This window comes from Thunnus thynnus, chromosome 24 (genome assembly GCF_963924715.1).
Source record: "Thunnus thynnus chromosome 24, fThuThy2.1, whole genome shotgun sequence".
Taxonomy (NCBI): domain Eukaryota; kingdom Metazoa; phylum Chordata; class Actinopteri; order Scombriformes; family Scombridae; genus Thunnus; species Thunnus thynnus.
Window position 1 is genome coordinate 11498806 of NC_089540.1, and position 23729 is coordinate 11522534.

General features: G+C 39.1%; 1 protein-coding gene across 7 annotated transcripts in view; it reads right to left on the reverse strand.

Annotated features, from left to right (window-relative positions):
* Window positions 1-23729, reverse strand: part of LOC137177060 (neural cell adhesion molecule 2-like) — a 432349-nt gene that overhangs the window by 48785 nt on the left and 359835 nt on the right. For all 7 annotated transcript variants that reach the window (XM_067583157.1, XM_067583154.1, XM_067583159.1 and 4 more), the window contains 3 exons: window positions 13997-14114; window positions 6929-7098; window positions 291-436 (listed from right to left, as the gene is read on the reverse strand). In XM_067583157.1, the coding sequence (XP_067439258.1) occupies window positions 291-436; window positions 6929-7098; window positions 13997-14114 (434 nt within the window). The remainder of the gene's footprint in view (window positions 1-290; window positions 437-6928; window positions 7099-13996; window positions 14115-23729) is intronic.

Sequence of the window (23729 nt, forward strand, 5' to 3'; positions counted from 1 at the left end):
TAATTGGGAAAGAGACAGGAGCTAAAACGGCCTGTTTCAGACAGAGGCTGAACCAAGAGGCTGCATAAAGATCCAGTGTAAGATAGAGTTTTTTTGAACTGTAAATCATGCAAAGATATTCCAGTAGAGAGCCCCAGAATAAAATATAGACCTGGAAATGTGCAGTACTGGTGAATTTCTTCCGTTTATATGCTCTATACTTTCTAAGTTACTCGTCCTGTGTGTCATATAGTTCTAGCCCATACACACACACACAAACAGAGCCAGATGGACTTTCTGGCAGTTTCTACCTTGTCTCCGTCCACGAAGGTCTGGCCGTCGCTGGCTCTTCTCCAGGAAATATCAGGCAGAGGCTCGCCCTCAGCCACACAGGAGATCATGGCGGCGCTGCCCTCCACGGCTGTCACGTTTTTCAGCTGGGTGATATGGGGCTGGACTGGAGGCCACAGAGGACGGCGAGGGAAAAGGAAATGAACAAGAGAGAAAAATTAGATGAGTGAAAAAGAATAGATTGAAAGGCAGGGGGGAATAGGTGTGATAGAGGAAGGGGGGTTGAGTAAGTAAAAGGGTGCACAGGAGAGAAACTGTCAAAGATCTAACTCATAAGGGAGGGAAGATGAAGGCTATACCACGGGGTTTAAACACAGCTGATGCATGACTTTGGTACTGACAGTCTGGGCCAAGATCATTTATATACTGCTGTCGTACTCTCCAGTTTTCGCATCAGGGGAACGCGTGCCCTCTGGCCTATTTTGTGTAGATCCCTTGGCCTAGATGACAAAACAAAAACTGACTTTGCTAAAGTTTTAAAGCCAACAAGATATCAAAAGCGCCTCTCCTTCTGTGTGTGTTCCACCATTCTTGTTTTAAATAAATATAGATTTTTGTTTGGAAGGATGCCTCTCCAGCACCGTGTGATTTGCTTTTGACGCTTAGCGAGCACCAGGATAAGTGCTGAAAAGCATGCCGTTTGGGGCTGATGCCCGCTCGCCTCCTCCTGATAAGGCGCTCTAAGCAAGCTCTGGAACACCATGCATGTCAGGGGCGCAGAGCATGTCACATGAATCATGGATTGCTCCCCCCCACCCCCCCACCCTCCTTGTACACCACACTTAAGTCCTTAACAGGGTGCTTGCAAAGTAGCACTGCATAAAATCCAAACAAAGAGGGGAAGTGAATGGAAAATAGTGACTACTGCGCTGAAGGCTTTTAAAACCGTCAAGGGGTGGGGGGGTGGGGGGAGGGGGGTGTCTGGGAAGTGTTTTGCAATTTCACTTGGCGTGAACCCCGGGGCGGAGAAGCCATCTCAAGGGATTTTGGGAGCTTGTCAAAACATGGGGTCACACAACTATACACACACACACACACACATTTGTATCCCCACAAGGACCTTCAGTGAATAGATCAACGCTCTGAGAATAGAAAGAACCTCACTGAATGACAATATACCAAGTTAAAATTAACCCTCATCCCAACTCAATCTAGTTTACTGCAACATTGGATTTATTTTGGTCATTTCATCAATCATTTCTATCAGTTATGATGACACTGAACTCTCTTTATGGGATTCTTGTTGGTTAACACTCCGTTGCTCGAGATAGCAAACACTCAGTTGCTGAGATCTACGGACACTGCAACATCCCTCCAACGGAGCAAGAAACATGAGCAGTCACATAATCAATAAACAAAACAGGGAATTTACCTTTTACAGCAAACTGTAACACTTAGAGTTTGCTCTGCTCTTTGAAGGACTGTCAAAGAATCTGAGCAGCAATCAGGACTTTGAAGGGAGAACTAATCCCTCCTTAACCCATATATGAACACTAGATCATTGTAAAGTCAACAATAAAGCTTAGTACAAAAGGGGAGGTGAACAAGCCGTTTGAGGGAATTAGCAGAGTAGACAGTGGAAAGTGTCTGGTTATAAAGCCACTGTATGAATGTGATCGGTTGTAATCGAGCCGCTGATGGTAAAGAATGTAACTTATGTTGCTCTGCCTATAAGCAACACTCCATTAATCCCTCACTGTACAGAAAACATTTGTGCACAACAACTGTAAGCACGTTAGGTGGAAGTTTAACCAGGAAGTCGGTCTGTAAAACTGTGATGAATGTTTACAAGGGACATTTTGGGCAACAACTGCATTCATCTTCTTTTCCAGGTAAATAAGTGGCTAACCTGGTGGTTTGTTAAAAAACAGCCTAAACATCAGACTGCTTCTTTTTTCTTCTCCTGTCAAATTTGTTGTTAGTGATGTTCCTGCAATTCATTTCGCAAGAAAAGTGTCACAACAGATAGATAAACAGATAGAAATGATGGTCAAAACATGATAAAACTGATTTATTCTTGAACATAAAACCAAAGACCTTTTCAGTACCAACACCAGGGGAAAAAATTAACATACTAATGAGTTATTTGGTCTACGATTGAGTTCTAAAACCTTGTTTTCCTAAAACAAGTCAAACAGATTTGCCAGTAAGGAAAAGATAATGTCACTAATTTCTAAAACAAATAAGCTCACTTAAAAAATCTACAATCAATTGTGCTTGTCTTGATAAGAGTGCAACAATCTGCTTGATTTTGTTTTGTGTCAAGAAAGAAGGAAGCTCCAGTGGGAACAAGGAAAATTATCTCAACCCATTAGCATAGAAGGTTTTTCTCATTCTAAGAAAAAGAAGCTTTAAAAGCACCAAAATGAGACTTAATGACTTGTTGAGACGATTTGTGCAGAGATGAAGATGTGAGGAGCACTATAGATGATTATTCACATCTATTAAACCTTTTGATGGCTTTTTGCATCAGAAGTACACAAGTATACAGTCAGTCATAAACATAGATAACACACAACTCACATTCCCCGCACCCACACACACACACACACACACACATACAGATCGAACTGTTAATAGTACTAAGACCGGCGTGAACCAGTTCTTCATCACCGTCTTATCTGCAGACGTTTTGCCCCAGATGCCCTTCATCATGCAAATATTAAATGGAAAACGTCTCTTTATCAAGCGCGGTGCAAAAAAACCACTCTGCAGGGAACATTATTAATAACACATTATCTAAAACATTTCAACTCCAAATGAGAATGAACTGAGAAGCATTTGTGTCTCAGAAAGATAAAAATCCAGAATTAATTTGACCTTCCAGGTTTGGAGTGTATTCTTTTCAGTTTGATTTGTAAATTTAAATGAGCTTCTGTAAATTTCCTTGTAACTCAGTATAATAAAAAATAAAGGGTATTTTTTATTGCATTTGTTAATAACTATAATTACAATTATTATATTAATTACAGGTATTATAATGATTAGAATTGTAAATGCTGTATTTAGCTACTTCATAGTGTCAATCCTGACTTTCATATTAAAAAACAACCCTGTGGAAAACCCATTAATGTCAGTGTTAGAACAGAAAGTGACACAATGACATAACTGATTGTTCTTTTAACATTGGAAATACAGTTTAGGTACATTTTGACTTATTGTTGGCTTATGAAGCACTGAAGAAGGGTTTCTGTGTTAGCATTTCTCAGCTGCTCATTGACAGTTCATGCAGGAAAAGGCTTACAATTCCCCCCCCAAATGCTGCTTTCTTATGCAGCTGAACAGTATTTTCATCCCCCTCGATAGCAATATTTGACATTTCATAAAGCTCTTATCCCTCCCACTGACAGGTATCAGAAAACAAAATGTGTGTATTTGTTGTTTTAGCTGTACGGATCCACAAAGCAAAGATTCACTGCTGTCAACCCTGATGCCTCTTATAACATACAAACTTATTGGGTTTAGCAAAAAAAAAAAAAAAACACTAACAGACACTGTTCTATTATATATTATCAGCCTGTGATTTCCAGTTCAGTAATTTACTTTTTTTTTCTCTGTCTTGTCTTGCTCTGTTTATATTTTACATCCTGAATAGTGAATGTGGAGACAAAATACATTAGTTGTTTCTTGTCAACAAAAATTAAGAGTGCACAGAGAACAATGCCATGATGTGTTCCGCCAAGTTTTTCAAATTATGAAAAACCCATTAAAAAGAGATGTTGTATTTTGCAGAGTACTGACAACACATCTAAAAGATGTGAACTACGGCTGCAGAGGACTCTGGTATCTCTACCTTCTGCAAGTTTAGAAAGAAGCACCTTTCCCTTTCACCAAAACCTGACATTTATACTGAACAGCTGATGCTTCACATAGGAGAAAAAGTTCCTCCTATCAAACTGTCGACTCTTGTCTACATTTAGGTAGCTATCTGTCAAAATAATGAGGCGAATGTAGTCCAAAAACAGTGACACGAACAGCGGATGTGCCTCTGAGACTGTTTATATTGGCTGTCTGCATTTACATATGTGTTCAGACATTTGTTGGTGTGTACAATCCGCTCATACATCCTGCACGGTCGTAATTTTTGGGCTGTGCGTGGACCTTTCTGGACATGGGAAGAAATTTGTGTCATGCAGAGTCTTGTGGAACTTTGCACTCATGTAGATACAGAAACTATAAATTGCACTCAAAGGCACAGTGGTGACTTGAGCTAAATGCAAACATGCTCACAATAAGAATACTATAGTAACATGCTGATGTTTAGCAGATATAATGTTTACCATGTTAACATTTTCTACTCCAAAGTAACAAACTGTGATCATCAAAGTTATTACAACTTATCCTAAGGAATGAGTGTAGAAGTTTTCATGACAATGCATCCCATGATTGCTGAGATATTTCACTAAAAACCAATCTGGTTGGTGCTAGAAGAAAAGTCAGGAGATCATCAAAGTCAGCAAGGTCATTCTCGTTGGGATCATGAACATCTGTACAAAATTTCACAGCAATCCATCCAATAGTTGTTGAGATATGTCAGTGCTGACCCCTAGCATGGCTAAATACTTAACCAAAAAATGCAGTGTTGCTATTCCATAGCAGTGTAAATGGTGAATTTTTGCTTTAAGGTATTGAATGACCTGGAGCCTAAAAAAGCAAGACAACTTGACATAATCCCTGACGGATTGATAGTAGCTGGAAGCACCTTTGGCATTTACATCTCGGGGGCTGCTATGGCGACGCTCCATAGCAGACAGACAACACACTGCCGTGATATGGGGGCACTAGATGTGAACGTTCTGAAGTGTATGAATGTGAAGAAGGAATGAAAAGGCTTCAAGCTATTAATGGCCACAATAACCTGTTTGTGGCAACACATGGTCATGGGTCTAGAAACCCATCTGTGAAAGTGAATATCCAGCAGCCACTGCAGCTTTTAATAAATCATTCCCCATCCTCTGATGTGAAATGAAAACTCATCTCTTCAAGAAATAAATTCTCTGTTTTTTGAATCGCATCTCCTTTTTTTCACGTCTTTCATCTCATTTTATGCTGAAAATCTTATTACCTTAGAAAAGTCGATTACCTATAATCATGGAATCATAAAAGGACACATTTGTCAGATCTAGTGTCTTAAACATGAATGAAGAACACATACACATGTGTGCAAACACCTCGTCTGACTTAAATGCCCTGTTCTCCTCCCGCCTGTGCTGTCAAGGGTAATAAAACTAACTTACAACTGCGTTTCCCCACTGCACAGTGAAAAGCTGAACTCCTCCCTCTCCTTTAACGTCTTCATTTAAATGTGCATTTTGAAGAACAAGCGCTTCTCACATCTTGAAAGGATGTTGATGACTAGAACACAAATCTCCATACATTTTCATGAGCAGAATACGCACTATCAGAGTGATCTGTGAGGAAATAGCCAGCAGGTTTATGAAAATATAAATTGATTTTTTTTTTATGAGGAGTGCAGTCATTTAAATATGAAGCAATAAATGAAATATTTCCTTGCAGGAGAAATATATCACATTGATGCAGTTGTTACTGTGGAAGGTTGAGGAGGATATTTGGACATTTGTACTCATGAAAAATAGTTTTTCATGAAATTTTTGAAAGTCCTTAACAATAAAGTTTTATGGATCAACATAAAACATTGTGCAAAGCTATTATACTTAAAAGCTTTGGTGGATCATGATATGATAGATAATGTAAAAGGAAAACAAACTTTTTAAATGATAGGAGGCAGTTGTATCTAGTATATTTGTCCAGTTTTTGAGATATCTGTCTCTGGGATTTATAACATTTACATCCCTAGTACAATGGAGGGTGAAAGAATGAAAGTCATACCCATTGTATAGGGGTGTAAAAAGAAATCTCAGGGATGGATGCTGAAAACTTGGTTACCAATGTATTTCTTCATTATTGTTATTTGTGTGGACCAACCCTTTAAGTCAACCCTCTTTTCCATTAAGGGGTTACTGCATCGCAACAGAGCCTATGCATATATTGGGACTATAGCAGCTACATGTATGAACATACCTGATGGAGACAAGACACACAAACTGTGATTGGTCAGTTTGTGTTCAATCCTACAAGTTTCTGATTCCATTCAACACTAAGCAACTAAAAGAAAGGGTCAGTAATCTGCTTCTTTTCACTTAACACTGTTCATATAATTGCAGCTTTCTACTACAGCGAATGAAAGAACGTTAACATGATTTCTTTGGCTATTTCTCACCCTGAAATAGTCTTTCATTCAGTAGTAAGACAAGGCAAACTTGTCGAGCTTCATATAAAAAAAGAAATGAATGAAAGAATGTAAACACGATTGCTTTGCGGGAGATAATTTAAGCAGGATTAATGCTCCGTACTTCTGTCTAGTGGTGTAACAAATGGGTGAAATCGGATACTGAACTGGCATAACCACCACCAAAACCCCTGGGGTCAAGTGTGAATCTTTAATTTAATTTAAACACTTTATTAAACCGATTTGTTTGCGCTGTTATATTAAAGTGAATGTTATCTGTACGTTACGTTTCTCAAATAGTTCTTAATAACAGTAATTCTCTGTTTCAACGACTGTCTGCGTCCTTACCAAACACTTTGAGGAAGAGCTCTCTTTCCTGAGACCCTGCCTTGTTCGTGGCCTTGCAGGTGTAGGTTCCTCCGTCGCCCTGACGGATGTTGCGGATGGTTAACATGCTCCGCCCTCCCTCCAGCCTGTTGAAAACGTACTGCTCCGATGGCTCCAGCTGCTGCCCTTTCCTGCACAAAAAAAAAAGAAAGACAAAAAAAACACAAGCACAACACCACACTCGAGTGAGACTTGACATTGACCTCCGTAGAATTCGCACTTCAGCACATGTTTGATGTTACAGATGTATAACCTTAACACTTTGGATTCCATAAAAAGAGAGGCTAAGTGCAGACAGGTTAACCTTGAAAGCTGTTTCTATCTATAGCACATATGCGGGTGAAAAAGAGACAGCACTTTTTATAGAAACCCTTTCAAGCATGATAAAAGTATTGTTTTGGGTAGACATATCACACTAGAATTGAACTACCGTAACTATAGTTCAATGAATCATCTGTAGTATGTCATCAGAATTCTTCACACGCTACCAATTCTCAAACTCTGCCATCCAGAAAAATATCCTCTTCTTATGCTCAGTCAGTGTTTCAGTCTTGTCTGAGCTCACTTGTGTTGTTGTGTACATTCTGTTATGGACTGCAGCACTTGCTAAATGACTCCACTGTGGTGCAGAATACAGTACTGACTTAATGTCTTTTCTTATAGTACTCTGTTGGGAAATTACTCAGGGAAAAAAAAAAGCAACTGCTAAATTGATCCCTGTCTGTATTTAAGCTTCATAGCAGATGCATAATGGTGCAGGCATGGGTGCCTTTTTATGTCATTTGCACGCAGCTCAATTAGTGGATGATGACAGCATGTGATCAAGTAGAAACAGCAATCAAAACTATTAAAATACACCTTAAAAGCTCTCAAAGATAGAACAGATAGTCTTTCATGTTAACCTGCATCTTGGCTGGATTAACCTGCTAGTGGCCGCCTGAGGAAAGAAATGTTCTTTTGAATGCAATTTAACTGTTTGTCATTTTTAAAGCAAAAATCCCCCAAAATTCACTGCTACTGGCTTGTCAAGTATTATTAATATATACTAGTTTTCTGTCATTGTAAATTCAATTATCTTGGGTGTGGGACACGAGCAAAAAAAGATGTTAACTGGGCTTTTTTCACTGTTCTCTGACCTTTTATACACTAAACAATCATGTAATTAACAGAGAGAACAAATGATGATGTCATGATGCTGTAAAGAAACCCTTTTACATGTAGGCTAATGCAAGCATTGAAAACTTCAGCTGCTACTTACTCCACAAGTCCTGCAAATTGAACGACAACAGACGCTGCTGGTCCGTGTATCCAGAACGACACATACAAGCCTTTTCTAATCTGACAGCCATGCAGTAAAGGGCAGGATGACATTATTTGGCAGTGCTTTCAAAAATGGTTACAAGAAAGTATGGTTAAGATCTGGTTAGGGATAAAATAACTACTTCATTAACTTTGGGGAAACAACGTTATTTGGGTTAAAATGGTTCTGGTTTATAAAAAACTGTTGGAAATGTGAAACTCCAACAGCAATCCCCAGTGTTTAAGTCCAATGATTTCTTTCCTCCTATCATAATCGCTATGGCTTGAACGTCATTTTGGAGCACCTGCGTAGACGACTGTCGTTTTTCTCAAGAGGACAGTCTCCCATAAGCATTCAAGTATTCACCTAAGCCAAAAATAATTGTTCAGTCTAACATTAAACACAAATATAGACAAAAACCTCATTTGTAGAGGTAGGAAAAGTAGAAAAAAAAAAGGTTGAATTATTCAAAAAGTGAACTATCGCTTTAAGACACAAACAGGCAGGTTGGAGATGCATTCTCACACTGAGTCTAGAGGTCAGAGATGCAGGCTGGTGTTGTGGCTGGGAGGGAAGTGGTTTGCATCCTAGGAGCAGATGAGAAAATGCAGATGGGCGAAGTGAATAAGTAATGCTTTCCTCTCCCTCGGCAACCAAAATCTAAGTGTCCTTGAGCAAGGCACTTAACCTCCGGCTGCTTCGGTAACCAGCAGCGGTTGTTACTGGGCAAGTGAGTCCTGAGTGAGTGTGAATGTGAAGTAGTGCACAGCTGGGTGAATAAAACCTTTAAATAAATACAGCTTTGGGTAAAAGAATACCATGAAAAAACAAAACAAAACTGATCTGATGTTTACCGGTTGCGGCTTTGATAGTCTCAATTTAATATTAATCTGCCCAAATGCTATTGTAACCCCGAAAAACAAAGAATGGCTATGAAAACACATTTTTATTTTTTACCTGTTCATTCGCTTCGGACGATAATGCCCTCAATCTGAAAGTGGCACACTGCATTTTAACCTCATAAGGTATTGAGTAAATTGAATTCCAAAGTGATGAGAACACAGAGCTTAATAATGCAGACCTCTAAATATGTTTAGTGGCTTCTCTCTACGGTCTCATACTGTATAGTCTATGTGAATGAAAAAAAAAAAAAAATCTTATTATTTTTTTTGGAATTTCAAATGTGGGGGTTTCTAGACTCAAGACACATGCACACACAAACACAATAATACTGTGTAGCGAGGCCTATGCTCCAGCCTCACATACTGTAGGAAAAGCGAGAGGGAGGATAATTGAAAATCGACGGAGGAAACACCAAAGCCAAGTAATAATAACTCTGGCGAGCCAAAGAGGAAATGAAGAGAGGCCTCATCTTTGGAACGGACAGTACAGGACGGGCTGCAGCACTGAATGTCATTATACTGACTGACTGCTGACAGGTAGTCCATTACCCAAGATGCACAGAGGACGAGGCGAAATCTCGCACCGACAGGAAATGCAACTGGGAGGCTGGAGGACACTGGGAGGGGTGACATCAAAAGAAAAACTACACCGGGTTGTGATTGTTGTTCACGCAGAAGCAGATTCCTTTGTTGGGATGTGATGCATTTTAATTCTGTGGTCTCTGATTGACACAATGGACTCGTTGACTTGGGAAATAAAGGTGAATACATTGAAAGGTTTGACAGTCAGCAGAGTTTATGATCAGTGTTGAGCAACAGTTGAAGTGATGTTTCTACAGTGAGCGGGAGTCATCTGCCCTTGACAAATGCTTTACATTTTATTAAGCCACTTGAAAAATGTAAGCCTGGATTACAGTGGAGTGGAAACACAAACATTTCCCTTTTAGCTAGAGGCTTTGTGGAATGGTGTACAGAAACAAAACATCATGCCAGACATTCATTAACAAGAAATTTTCTCAGGCCTGGTCACACCAATAAGGGCAAGATGGACTTCGAGGGAGCAGAGAGCTGAAGAGTCCAGAAGGAGGACGCTATCAAAATTTATAAGTTGTGTAGCATCATTGAGTTTATGTAACCCTGTTCTGTGGGAGTATAAAGCCACAAGATGGGAGTCAATGGTCCAAATATGTCTCCTGTGCTGCGTTCAATACAAGTCAGAGGTGGGAAATTTGCCAGTTGAAAAATGACGACCTCATCTCACAACGTCAAATGCAAACAATTAACATGGCTGACCGCGATTACACTCGTATGCTGGCCGGCAGCATATGAATATCTGCAACGTCAGCAGAGCTTAATTGGATACAGTATTGAAATGGAGGGTTAATAAGGTTGTCACACATAATATTTTACACCAATTTAGTCAGAATATTATACACAACAGCCTACCAAGTACCATCATAAATGACTAGTACTAGTGAATGTACAGTTCTGACAAAAAATACCAAGCAGAATAAACAGTATTGTACAGAGAAAATGGAGAGAATTTCCTGGTACTAGCATGTTACCAGCTTGCTAGTACGTTAGCTTGGTTACTAGGTTAACAGCTAGTTCGCTAACTAGCCCTGTGAAGCTTCACAAAGACACGCAGTTCTATCTCACCTGCCAGTGTTTAGTGTGACCAGGCTTTACCGACTCTCATTTATATTGCGAATGGCAGTTTGACAGTAGACAATGCAAACAGGGACAATTACTGCGGTGAAAATATCTCTATTTGGTCACAATTGCTTCATCTGCAAGTGGTTTTTTACCCATCTTAGAGCATGACAATGATCACAGTGTCAATACACACCTTTGAATCATTGTGTGTTTACACGGATAAAAGAAGCAAACAGAATAACGATGCAATTTTCTACAGATGAGCAGGTTTCATTTCATTTCACTTGCCTTTTGTAATTATCACACCTAATATAACTCAACTCAATTTCCTATGATGATACAAAAAGACACAGCGATTAAAATAATTGTGTAGGAACAAAGCTGTCACATGGATGGTCTCAATTAGAAACAAAAGTGAATCAGTACAGTAGTTGTATATTTATTTTACCACACATCATAACTGGGAAATGTTACTGCATTGTATTATGCATGCTGTTAAATCATTAAAATTACATTTTTCTGTTTTTCTCTGTTGCTGAAAGACGAGGTAACACACCCAGGAGTAAACATAATTTGTTGTTGGGGTTGGAAACTAGAGAACAAGATGAATTAGGCTTACAAATTTGAGGTTGTTTCCAGCTGTGCAGTGTCTTCAAACTTTGTTTGCATTGCCTCGCTTTTTTCAGCCATGATCGACTTCTCTTTCAAAACTAGAACACAGACACTTCCGTTCATATTATGTTTGTGTCAGTTTTGAAGACAATGTGACATAAAAATATGGAGCTGAAGCATTCACCTCAGTCTAAATGCATATTTCATAGTATACTGTAGCTGTACAATGTTCTTGCCATCTTGTAAATGCTGTAATATGTGACCTTTCGGTTAAGGTGATACAGTAAATATGTAAATGCAGATATCTTCTTGTTTACCCTTTGATATACATATTCTGACTCACTCAATGTGTGCACTCTTTTCCTTCTGTCCCCAAAATAACCTCTGTGTAGCACTGACAGTACTCCTAAGGAAAAACACACCTGTATACTAATACTATGTCAACAAAATGGTAATTACTGAGCAACAAAACCTTGAAAGAAATTAATGAAGTTGCACAACAATTGAGATTGTTTTCTGAATATGTTTAACTGTATTCAAAGCAAGTATCCAAGATGCCTCCTGCTATTTTTTATTGTCAATTAACTACAAATTTCTGTTTACAGTATGTCACAATTTCCTGCATATTCATTAAACTAATCGCCTACTCAGGCAGTTCTGACTGTGCTTCTGGTTTATACCTGCTGGTCACACGCCCTACACTTGAACCTCTTGTAGATCAACACTAACTGTACGGTACACATTATATTTAATGAATATTGGCAGAAACTAAAAGAAAAAAAAAAATCAGCAAAAGCACAATAAAACTCCTCTACTCTGCAATAAATACTACAAAACACGATAGTTAAAGAAAATAATCATTTGAAATTGAAAAGATGGAAAGCTACTATAAATGTGCGTGTTTAAAACTTCACATTTAAACATTATGTGTCATTCTGTTCAGTTCAGAGCTATATTTATATATTGTCCTTAAAATATTGATACTTTAAGGACACTGTATGTTATAGCTTACTCACAATACATGCAGTATATCTACAGTATAGCCATTTTTCAAAGTGTACTTATAATTTTTTGAATGTGTTCTCCTTCCAGGCAGCCATTAATTTCCATTAATTTCAGTGCAGCGTGAAAAACAACTTACAGAAACCTGAACCCTGCTCGAGGAAGGTGATACATCACAATGAATATAACGTCAGATATTTCTTATCAAACATGTGTCCTTTCAGTGTTGCATCATTGTTGTATGATAATACAGTTGTAGGTACAAACTGATCTTTGTGATAATGTAAGTTTGAAAAAAAATGAGGCGGACATGTATGTTGTTTACTTTGATGGATTACTTCAAGACAGTATAAAGTCCATGCAAGTTGAACTGTAGTGGAATTAATAGCTGCCTAGAAGGTAGGAAGTGCACTTTTTAAAAAAAATCGAAAACACTACAGTCAGCAGCAATATAGAGTATAATTGATTTGTACTAAATGGGCTAAAACATACAAAAACACTGCTATGGTCCATTAAGATAAATTAGCGAGAAGAAAAAACAAAAAGTGCATTAGAAGTAGAAAGCATCTTCACTGGAATGCCAATAAACTGTTATCAATAGATGCTCAGGCGCAAAATAGCTTGTCACGATAGGCTGCTGAGTGGGTGCAAGCTAATTACTTGATGTTGAGGTGTAGAGTGGATAGTGGGGTGTCAAATGCTCTTCAGGTGCAAATTTTCACACTGCTGCTATGTGGCATGTGATATTATTGTGCGGGTTGCTGGCGGCGATGTGCGAGAGTGGACTATAAATTCCTCAGTTAGACCTGTGAAAGCACGTCTACTTGCTCTGTAGCTAAAAATCTACAAGAGGAATAAATATATCAACATCTTCACAAGCACAGATCAAAGGAAATACAGTAGGTTTGTACTGTAAGCCAAATAAAGAGTTTGAGTCATCATGTAAAGAGATTAATTTACATACTCAGCTCTGATTGGTTATTTTCTGCCGTTTAAAGTGTACTGGCACACAACAAAGAAGTTCATTTCCAGAGTAAAGTGTCTCTATGCATCATTTTTCTTTTTAAGCCCCAGTAGCTTGTTGAACTATATTATATTGAATGGAGAAGCTTTTCTCACATTTGTTTTTACACAGTTCAGAGTAGAAAACAGCAATGCTTCCTTTTCCCGAGGGAATCAAAACAAGTGCGATTGGCGTTTCCAGGTTGTCACTCCTACATGTCAGAGTACATTTGCATTAAGTCGGCTCTGCTTCAACTTCTCCGGGGTGCGCCACTCGGCAACTTTTGAGTCATAAATGCTGGTGGGCAGCACCAGGGTGTTATTTGGATGTTCCTTTCACAATGAATGGCAGCCTGTCACGCCTCTAATTTTTTAGCAAACGCTTTTTCTGGCTGAACAGGAGCCGATCCCTGCAGCTAGGCAGCATATTAATGGTTTGAAATGACATATTCAACAATAATATAATAAGTGTAATGTTCAGGTGTTTACATGCATATATACCACCAGTTTCCAAAGGCTGACACTACTGCGAGGTACTGAATGAGTTAAAGGTACCTGTGCCATGTGACCAGAGGGTCAGGAGATCCAGAGGTGATGCAGGTAAAGGTGACTGATTCCTGGTAGTCGGCTGTGGCGTTGAAGGACTGCTGGGACACCGACAGCACCGGAGGGACTGCAAGACACAATGAGAGCGGAGAGAATAACACGATCAGAAAAGAGTGCTGGGAGTTGATGGATTAAATTGAGACTAAAAGCCTCAATCTGACTTGATTCTCAAATAAATTGCAGCGCCTATAAAGCCAGATTCAGAGTTCTAACATATTCAAATGGCCTTATAAATGGCCTGTAAGCAGTCACTGGAAACGTTACTTCTGTTGGTAATCCCATAGGGATTTTAAGTAACATTTTGACCCAGCTTTGGTAGGAACACAAAGGAGCTCAACACAGTGCTGTGAAACCATAATACTATTGTTTGATTCAGATATGCTTGGCTAAATCCATATAAACAATGGCAAGACAGAAAATGTCTTTCAACTATACCATCAATAAAAAAAAAATTTAAAAACTTTTTTTCTCTTTCAAGTGCTTTTTTTTCTATTCAATCACAGTCAAGTGCCTGAGCGCTATTATCCGTCCTGCAAGGCCAATTTCCGCAGAATCAAAATTAGAAGGGCTTCATTGCTGAGAAGTCAAGCCAGTGCGAACTCAAAAAGCATGTGCTCTCTCAGGTATGCGATATAGTGACTATAAAACATAAGAAACACTCTACTTTTTACAAGGAAAGTGGAGCACTACGTGGTTGTCCTTTAACACCACTTTACTGTAATTTGCTTCAGTGCTTGAACCAAAACCATAGATGTGACACCAACATGTAATTCTATAATTACAAAAGACATAAAAGGTACAAATAAATAATCCTCTGTCGTAACATAAAACAAACACTTTGATTTTCTACATTTTTCACACATTGTGTTTTGCAGATCATTTCTTTGTGTCTAACTAGGCTTTGAGTGACACGCATATACATATATACATACACCATAAATATATACTTCTTCTTCTTCTTCTACAAGAAGCAGTATTGATGAACAGCAGAGGTCTTGATGACTTTATCAAGAGTATATGTTGAGCGCTGTCAGGAGAAAGCGACGCGTCCCTGCTATCCAATCAGTTGAAGACTGTCAACTTGTCATTCAGCAAAAAGAGAGCGGAGGAAGAACAGGCTCACTCTTTTCACCGTTTGCCTTTGCAGTGACAAGGGAATGACAGATTTATGGTGCAAGCATGTTTATCAGGCGTCTCGGTCCGTTTCTCAAGCCTGTACTTAACACTACTTCTGCTCCCACTATAGCTGCTCTGCTGTGTGCTCTGTCCAATATCACGGCATGATTAAACATGTTTGGAGCAGCTTATTGGAGCTCTGGAGCGTTTACTCCTTCAGTTTGCTTGTGTTTTGGTAGGTGAGAACAATGGCTCTCCTGAGGATACAACATACTGTAGATGAGTAACAAAATAAATTCAGTTTGCGGCTTATAATTAGCTACTTTTTATGCGTTCTTACTGTAGGGTGGTATGGAAATCAGAGAGGCTACACAGAGCAGACAACTTATACGGTGTTTACACACAAAGCATTTCACTCGCATATTTTAGTTACAATCCTATTTTAAACAACAAAGCTATTTCAAGTCTATTTTCTTCCATTTCCAGCATCAAGTTGGGATCTAACTCCTCCTCTCCCTACTATCTCAAGCGAGCTCTGAAACGTAAGAAAAGCTAAAGAAAAATAAGTAAAGCTGCAGAAGCATTGGGACGTGCCATGATTGTTAATTAGTCCACCAGCCCCACCTACTTAATTTTCATAATGAGATCTGTGGGCAAAATCGAGATAACAAGAAGTCTTATTAATGCCAAGTGTAAATGTAAAACTCAGTTATCAGATGTCATTATCCATGTCGTTGCATCTATGTCATTACGAGGTGTAAATGAGAGCTAACCTTACAAAACTGGAATTAGATTTTACTCCTCCCACCTTTAAAAAAATGTCACAAGACAACAGGTTACATAAAAATTGTATTAATTTAAAGAAAGCAAATGCCAACATGCAATAAATCCTTCTGTATATAGTATAACACCTGATGATGTAATGCTATATATATATGTAATGCTATATTTACTTGCTTTAACAACATCTACTGAGTACCACGTACTAGTTTTGGGCAGCAACTGTGTTTTTCAATCACTTTCACTCACAATTTATCTATATAACATATTCAAGGTGAAAAGCAACAAAATATCAATACAAATTCAGCACAACACGCAGAGTTGTCAGCATAAAAATGACAGGAAATCACTTACTTACTGTCTTATAGAGACATCTTGAATTCTGTGTCTGAAATATCTGGCTATTCTCATCCTGCAGATGACAACCTACATAACAGATGTTTGCACTTGCGTTAAATATGTGTTATTGTAACTGGCAGCTGCACAGTGATATTATTTCAGCACCATTTGTTTTCCTTCTGATCGCAAAAAAAAAAAAAAAAAAAAAATGGGTTGAGAGTCATTAAAGGTGTCACTTTGTAGCAAAACAAAGCTGATTCGCTGAATTAGCTCCAGGCGTTATTGAGAGTTAATGAATTGAATTTGTCCTCCAAGTGATGTCATCTGAAGGACACTTATTCCACGTAGATCTAAAAACGACTCGGTAAAAGGTGAAAATTAAATATTATACAGTAGGTGGCTTAAAATCTCATTAAAATGCCGTCTTGATGAAAAACCGTTGAAAGGTGGTAAAAACAAAACAACGCTTAACATATTTGGGATAATGAATGGGGAATTCTAATGAAAACAAAACACAAAACACAGATGCAACCAAACTCTGCGGTGTACTGCAGTCTCTCTTAAAATATCAATTACACTAATGACACCAGTGTGTATTACAGAGTAAGTGAAAAACTCTTCATGGTGCATCTAAATTCTACAGTCTCTAATCTCCCTCTGCTCTCTCATGGTGTCTGTTCATCATTTAGTCGGAGCCATATACTAAATATTTAAATTTTTGTGAGTAAAATCAACACAATCAAGCATCAATGAGGAGACACAGGCCTGAACAAGCACACACACACACACATACACAGGCACACACATTGAGGTGCAGAAAGCTTTTCAGGGATAAAAATGAGCCTAAGCAATAATCAAACACCATGAGTCCTTTCCAATAGCACTGACTCGGCGACTGAGAGGAGCAAGCATCTGCCTGACATGATAACCATTGATTTCCACGCCAATAGATCTCCATTCTCCGGTGTCCCTCTCTTCCTATGCAACACAACACATCAGTGAGCCCTGTTGAAACAGCGCTGTTAATGAGACACACTGCCAAGCAGAAAGACTTCAAAAGAGCAAATCAGCAACAGGGTTTAAGCGTCCAAAAAGAATCTGGCAAGCTTTATGAATTCTTCATGTATTAGTCATATCCTTGAAACTTCAGAGGCTCGGTGGAGATAATGTGAAGTTTACAGACATCCCCACCAGCGTGAGCGTGAACTGCAAACATACTTGAAGATGCAAACTCACTTGGACCGATTTAAATGCATCCATGAGGAGCTAGAGGACTTGTTTTCTGTTAAGCACTAATAGGCATCAGTGAAGTGAGGATCACCCATGTTTAGGACTTGTGAAATGTTTTTGGTGGATGTTATAACCATATTACACCTACTAGAAATTCAGCAAGTGAGATTTTGAGACAAAACCTTTGCTGGAGTGCTTATTAAGGATTTGTGTTGCCTTGTAGATTAGCACACAAGCTGGAATTAAACCTAACAGAGAGTACTGTATTTAAATTCTCTTCTTGAACACCCAGCGGTTATGATTGACGCCACTGCGAAATAATTTAAGAAATCTTGAAGGACACAGCCAGTAGATTGCACTGACAGCTGAAAAGGGGAAAATTGTGGGTCTAGTGTGTGAACGAGTGAACCAATAATTAAGTGGATACGTCTGGGAAGGATACAGGCGGAATAAGGCAGTTATTTCCATTTTGCATCGCCACCAGTTGCCATAGAAACAAACTGTGACTACAGTGGCTAGCGGGTCAGCAAAATGGAGAGGGAGATGTTTGATACTGATGAAGGGAAAACATTTGGCTCTATTGAAGGTGGGAAGTGGAAAAAGTTGGCAGCAGCTAGCCGTACTTATGAATTATGATGTTAAGATGTTTAATAATCAATTCAAATTTAATTTCATTGAGTGAACTAGCGGAGCCAGGTCCGCAGCATCTCTATCTGATGCAGATAGTACACAGGAGAAGAATAATTTGTTTGTCCAGCTGAAATATCTCTCGTTTCAATGGGATTCCCCTCAACGTTCAGGGATGAAAAATTACAGCGTGTCATAAAACGAAGGACAAACATACCGGTGATAAACTGAACTAACAGTGGAGGAGTGTGTGATGAAAAGTGAACGTGTCACTAAGAAGGAAAGCAGGGAACCTAAAGTGCTCCTATGCTTCTATTATTTTATTATTAGACTTTTTAACAACATGCACAGAACAAAATTACATTATTCTTAATCATGCCAATTTTGCATTTACATTCTGATAACAGTGGCAGATTTACATCAATCAAACATCTTCTTGTTTGTAGCTAAACTAAAGATTTTGTCAGCTGAAATGACAACTTTCGCTGGCAGATTTTATTAGCTGTAGCTAGCCTTACCGAGCTAATGTTTAGCTCCATGAATTGGTTGATGTTTCCGGCTGATTCTTTTCAGCTTTTCTTGAGGGTATACATACTGTACACAATATGCTAAAAGGATATATGATAATTATATAGATAAAAGGCTAAAATTGCATGTCTCAGGCAAAAAGTGAAAGTCTGATCTTACATTTGTCTAACATAACCCTGTTTGGCTGCTTAACAAACCTGGACAAGCAAAACGGAGGTTAGATTTATGCTTTTTTCTCGATTGTTCAGTTCAGTACACATTTTGTTCCTTCTGGCCTTTGGTGAGGATGAATAAAAACACACCACCCTTAGATGCCAAGTAACACTCTTACTACAGACTCATGCACACTGCTTTCTGAATGTGGAGAAATTCAAAGCTTAACAGGCCTTGGCATCGCATAGTTACAGTTGCTAAACTAAGATTGGATAATCACTGTTCTGGGGAGGGGTTTTACATGATGGTCAATTGAAAAATCCCACAAGAAATCACTTGATAAATGTCAAATCTAATCCGTGTTTTTTTTTTTAGCCTTTTCCTCTACATTGTTGCATGAAGTAGATGAAAGGCTTACACAACTCCTCTGTGGTAACATCTGAGATCACTTCCTGAATTTTTCTGCACCTTTCCAGACACTGAGCTGTTTCGCCCTCAGGTTGTTTAGCCAGTCAGCGGGTGGCCCTTTTTTCCTCGACACGCCATCATCCTCATCTACGGTCTGCTTTGATGGTAGACTAGAGACTGGGAGCTACAGCAGGTCAGCGGAGCTTCATTCGCTGCATGCTTCTGGGCAAGGAACCACTCTTTTATCAACTGACCCATGAATATTTATGACTTTGCATGGAAGGAAAAAAGTATACAGTAAGCTATTTTAGCCCTGCTCTCAGACAAGTTGTTGTTGTGCATGACTGGTTCAAGCTATGTTAACATGTTGCTGAAGCAGTCAGAACTGACACTTCGTCTGACATATCGCTTCTACAAGCTGGACATAACTCTGAATAACACCTAGCTCAGAGACAGTGATCTGGTTCAATTTTAGTTCACAATAGAAATTAACCATAAAGACACTGCAGCATTCAATCAGCCAATCAACAGTTGCAGTAACCAATTCAGCAACATCATTTTGGATATTGGAAAAAATATTGTTTAACTTCTGTTCAAACAAAAATCCAATGATTCAAAAGGCAATCTTTCATTTTTTTAGGCAGATAAATGAATAAATGAATGGACGAATACATGGAATAATCAAAGCTTTTGTCAGACAAGTTTTTCAAAATGTTTGCTGTTCATTTTTTATTCAGTGGGAGGCTGAATAATCAATGAAAAGTATGAGACATCTCTCATGCAGGTTTTATACGGAGCTGTCTATCCTTTCCTTGATATCATTGTTGAACAAGACTCTTCTGCTAATTGGTTCCTTAAATATAAAGTTGGCATTGTGCTGTGAACTTGACCTAAGGGCTTCTTCAGCCCTTTTCAGACATTGAATATTTAACACTGATGGTGCTTTATGACATTCAGATATAGGTGTTTGTAATGCAACTTTTACTTTAATTCCTACTTGCTCGCATGCCTTATGTGAAGCGATTTGCTGGATATCCATAATTTCATCAATATATTTTGCATTAGGGCTAGGGTCGAGATGAAATGAAAAATGCCTTTTTAACCCTTTAAGTTCACATCCCCTGGCCATATACACCTACTTAACAATACATGCCAAAAAATGCAAAAAGATCAATTTCTTTGTATTCTTATATCAAAGTAGGCTTGAACCAACCAATTTCAACCAATAATATCATGACATCCACCCATCAATCAATCATCAACTTTTAGCAGCACAGAGCTAAGATTAATTATGACACGCCCACTTTTTAACGTTCAAATCAAAATCCTCCCAACGTTACGTCATGCCCGTCTGTCCTATTTTCACTACGTCACGATATGGAAGTTAGATACTCTCAAAATGCCTTTTCATCTGAACTGTAATGAATGTTGAAAATTGCCCAGCGTTTGTACAGTGAGCAAGACATGTTTGATCTCTGTGTGTGCGTATCTAACCATTTATGCTCTTATAAGACAGTGGTGCCCAACCAGGGGGTCTGGTCCTCTCTAAGGGGTCACAAGATGAATCTAATGGTGTAGGAGATGATTAATAGGATAGGAAAGAAGAAAAAAAAGTCCTCCAACACAAATTGGGTTCTTTTTTAAAAGAAAATTTGAATAGTTTTATCTCTTTGAGCCTCAAACAATTAATTAAATACCCCAATCAAGTATGGTTACAGGAGGAAACTCTTTGTTTTAACGGCTCACAACTCATAGATGGCGCGCTGCAAAAACACAAAACACTGTCGTAAGATAAGAGGAAACTGTGATGATCCAGTGTGGAAATTCAGTAATTAATAATAGTAATCACCAAATGGTAAGATACAGAAAAGAAAAGAGTGACAGCATAGGATCAGTCCAAAAAATGCTTTGATGAGGGATTTGTGAGGGAAAGTATCCACATTCAGCTCCCTCTCTATTGGTTCTCACTGGTGCTGTATGGACAAAAATCAATGTCCAGGCTGACTTTGACACAAAAGATCCCCTTAAGTGCTCCATGTTGTACCTCAGGAGATGAGGTGGAGCCTGTAGCTGCATCTGTTTAGTCCTCATCCTTTCTTCTTTCTACTTCCTCCGAGGGTCTTCAGACAGAGGACGACAGTGTTTCTGCCTTTTTCTCATCCGTTTGTTGATCTTACCTCACTGCTGCGTCTCCAGGCACCACAACAGAGAACAGTGTGCTGTCCACAGCTGATTGATAAAACATGTAGCGTAGTCTGTTGCACTCATTGACATACCTGAGCCTCCTAGCAATCTACTTGATCTCTATCTGCTTGTTTTCAGGGCTTCTGTGTTGTCAGACCAATCCGGGTTGTTGTTGATACAGTATGTTCGCTGACAGACCCGATGGCTTTGTGTTTCTTTTGGAAAATCCTCTGCTATGGTGAGATGGCTCCTCTTGGTCTACCTCATGATTACGACCCATAGGAGGTAATCCAAGTGAATTCTCCAAGTGGTATGCCTGATGAATTTAAAGGCAGAGGTGTAGAGAGAGAACATTCAAATTCCCCCTTGGTTCACAGCCTGGAAACACAGATGTTCCTAGTAAGAGATTTACACCTTTCGCTTGAGGGCAAGGAGCTGAAAGCATCACAAGTGGTTGCTTGTGCAAATGGCTGAGCCTATAGGCTAGAGCACAGGTGGACTTTTGAATACCTGGATGCAAGATCTGTCTGTTTGTGATCTAGTCTGGTGAGAGGAAGGCCAGTTGAGTTCATTTGCTTTCTGCACATCCATCACTTTGTTCTCTCACTACTTGCACTTCACATATTGATAAAAATGTGTAGAGTAGAAGAGCGAGAGGCGTGGTTGAAGTCTCTTGGCATTACCACGAGGAGCTGAATGGATGACAATACTCACTTTCTCCTGATTGAGGTGGACAGCTTATACTTGCTTGCCCCATTAGGACACACACAGTAGGTGGAATTTAAGGAGAGACTCTTTCACACACAGTTTATGGTAAATATTGGGATAACCTTTCAGGCACCACTAGTGATTTTCACTATTCACACATGCAGCTGCATTCAGGGACATTTCCATCTTGCGCCTTTTCACACATGCCATGGCAATGCTGGAATAGATGGGGCAAGGGACGGTCCAGCAGAGGGCAGTAATCAAACACTTATGGATGCCAACCGCCATAAAACTCAACAGAAGAAGAAGAATTAGATGATGAGGGGGGGGGGCATTTTCCCTGAGATGCTACTAGTTCTTGAGGTGGGAAACTGGTGATACAGATCTCCCTGATCATCCATCCCTGCTCCCATTCACACATGACCCCATGCAGGAAATCTTCCTGAACATTTCAGGGATAGACTGCATGTGTGAAAGGGGCTAAAGTGTCCTTTCCACCTCTGTCACCTTCAGCTCAGCTCTCTTTCCTCTGTTTTTTTGCCAGAAGCTTATAAATATGTCTCTGGATCTCTTTGATAATGTAGGATGGTAAACTTCCAAATTTGTTTGTTAAAAAGTGATAAATGTACTACAACGAAGACCAGCAGTATTACATTAAACACTGATCACTCTTAGAGTGCTAAAGATAATACACAGATTCATTCAATTCCAGAAGCAGCTTACTGCAAATTGTGAGTCAATTATTTATTCATTCAGAATTACAGATGGTGTAGTTATAATATTGCAGAGTTACACTTATTGTCACGCTGTATTTCCACAGACTGGAATCATTACAGATATAACTAGCCTATTTTTTCCCCACCTGTACAGGCACATATGTTAACAAGGGGTGTAATTGAAAGTGGAAATGTACAGTGGAAGAGAAGACTTCATGTTCTCATGGAGAGGTGCACTGCAGCCCACAGAGGGTTTTCACTTTTGCTGTGCATGCAGTAATGCAGAATATATGCAAGGTTTGGCCTGACCTAGATTGGTCACCTATATTTATTACCTATACACATGAACCACGTGGTAAGAAGTGATACTATTTTCTGCATTTTGAATTTCACTGCCATCTATAATTTCAAACGAAACAGTCAGAAAACTAAAATACATCATCATTATAGTTTCAACTGTGGGCCGGAGATAGTCGTTAAACAGCAAATGCACACTTCCTCTCTCTGAAAAGTAAGCGTAGGCAGCTTCATAAATTACTTTTCATCATTTTTAATCTTAGTTTAACATTCAGCATGATTCCTGATTCCTGAGGTAGACAAAAGTGTATACACCACTGTAACAGCTTGGTGGTACCATATTGGACAAAATCATTACTTTTAATGATGTCTTACATTCCTCTAAGTACTTTATAAATTTCATGAGTACCAAATGGTGTTTCTACAAATGAGCTTTTGTGTCCCTCAGGCTCAACTTAGGGCACTTCTTAGTGAGAGCGTCCTTAGGGATCAACAGAGTGAGTCTCCTTGAGGCAAAGCGAAGTTCACTCAAACTGTCCCTCAGGGTGTGGCTCCCTCAGAGAGAGCGTGTTCTTCTCAGGACGCTCGGCAAAGCG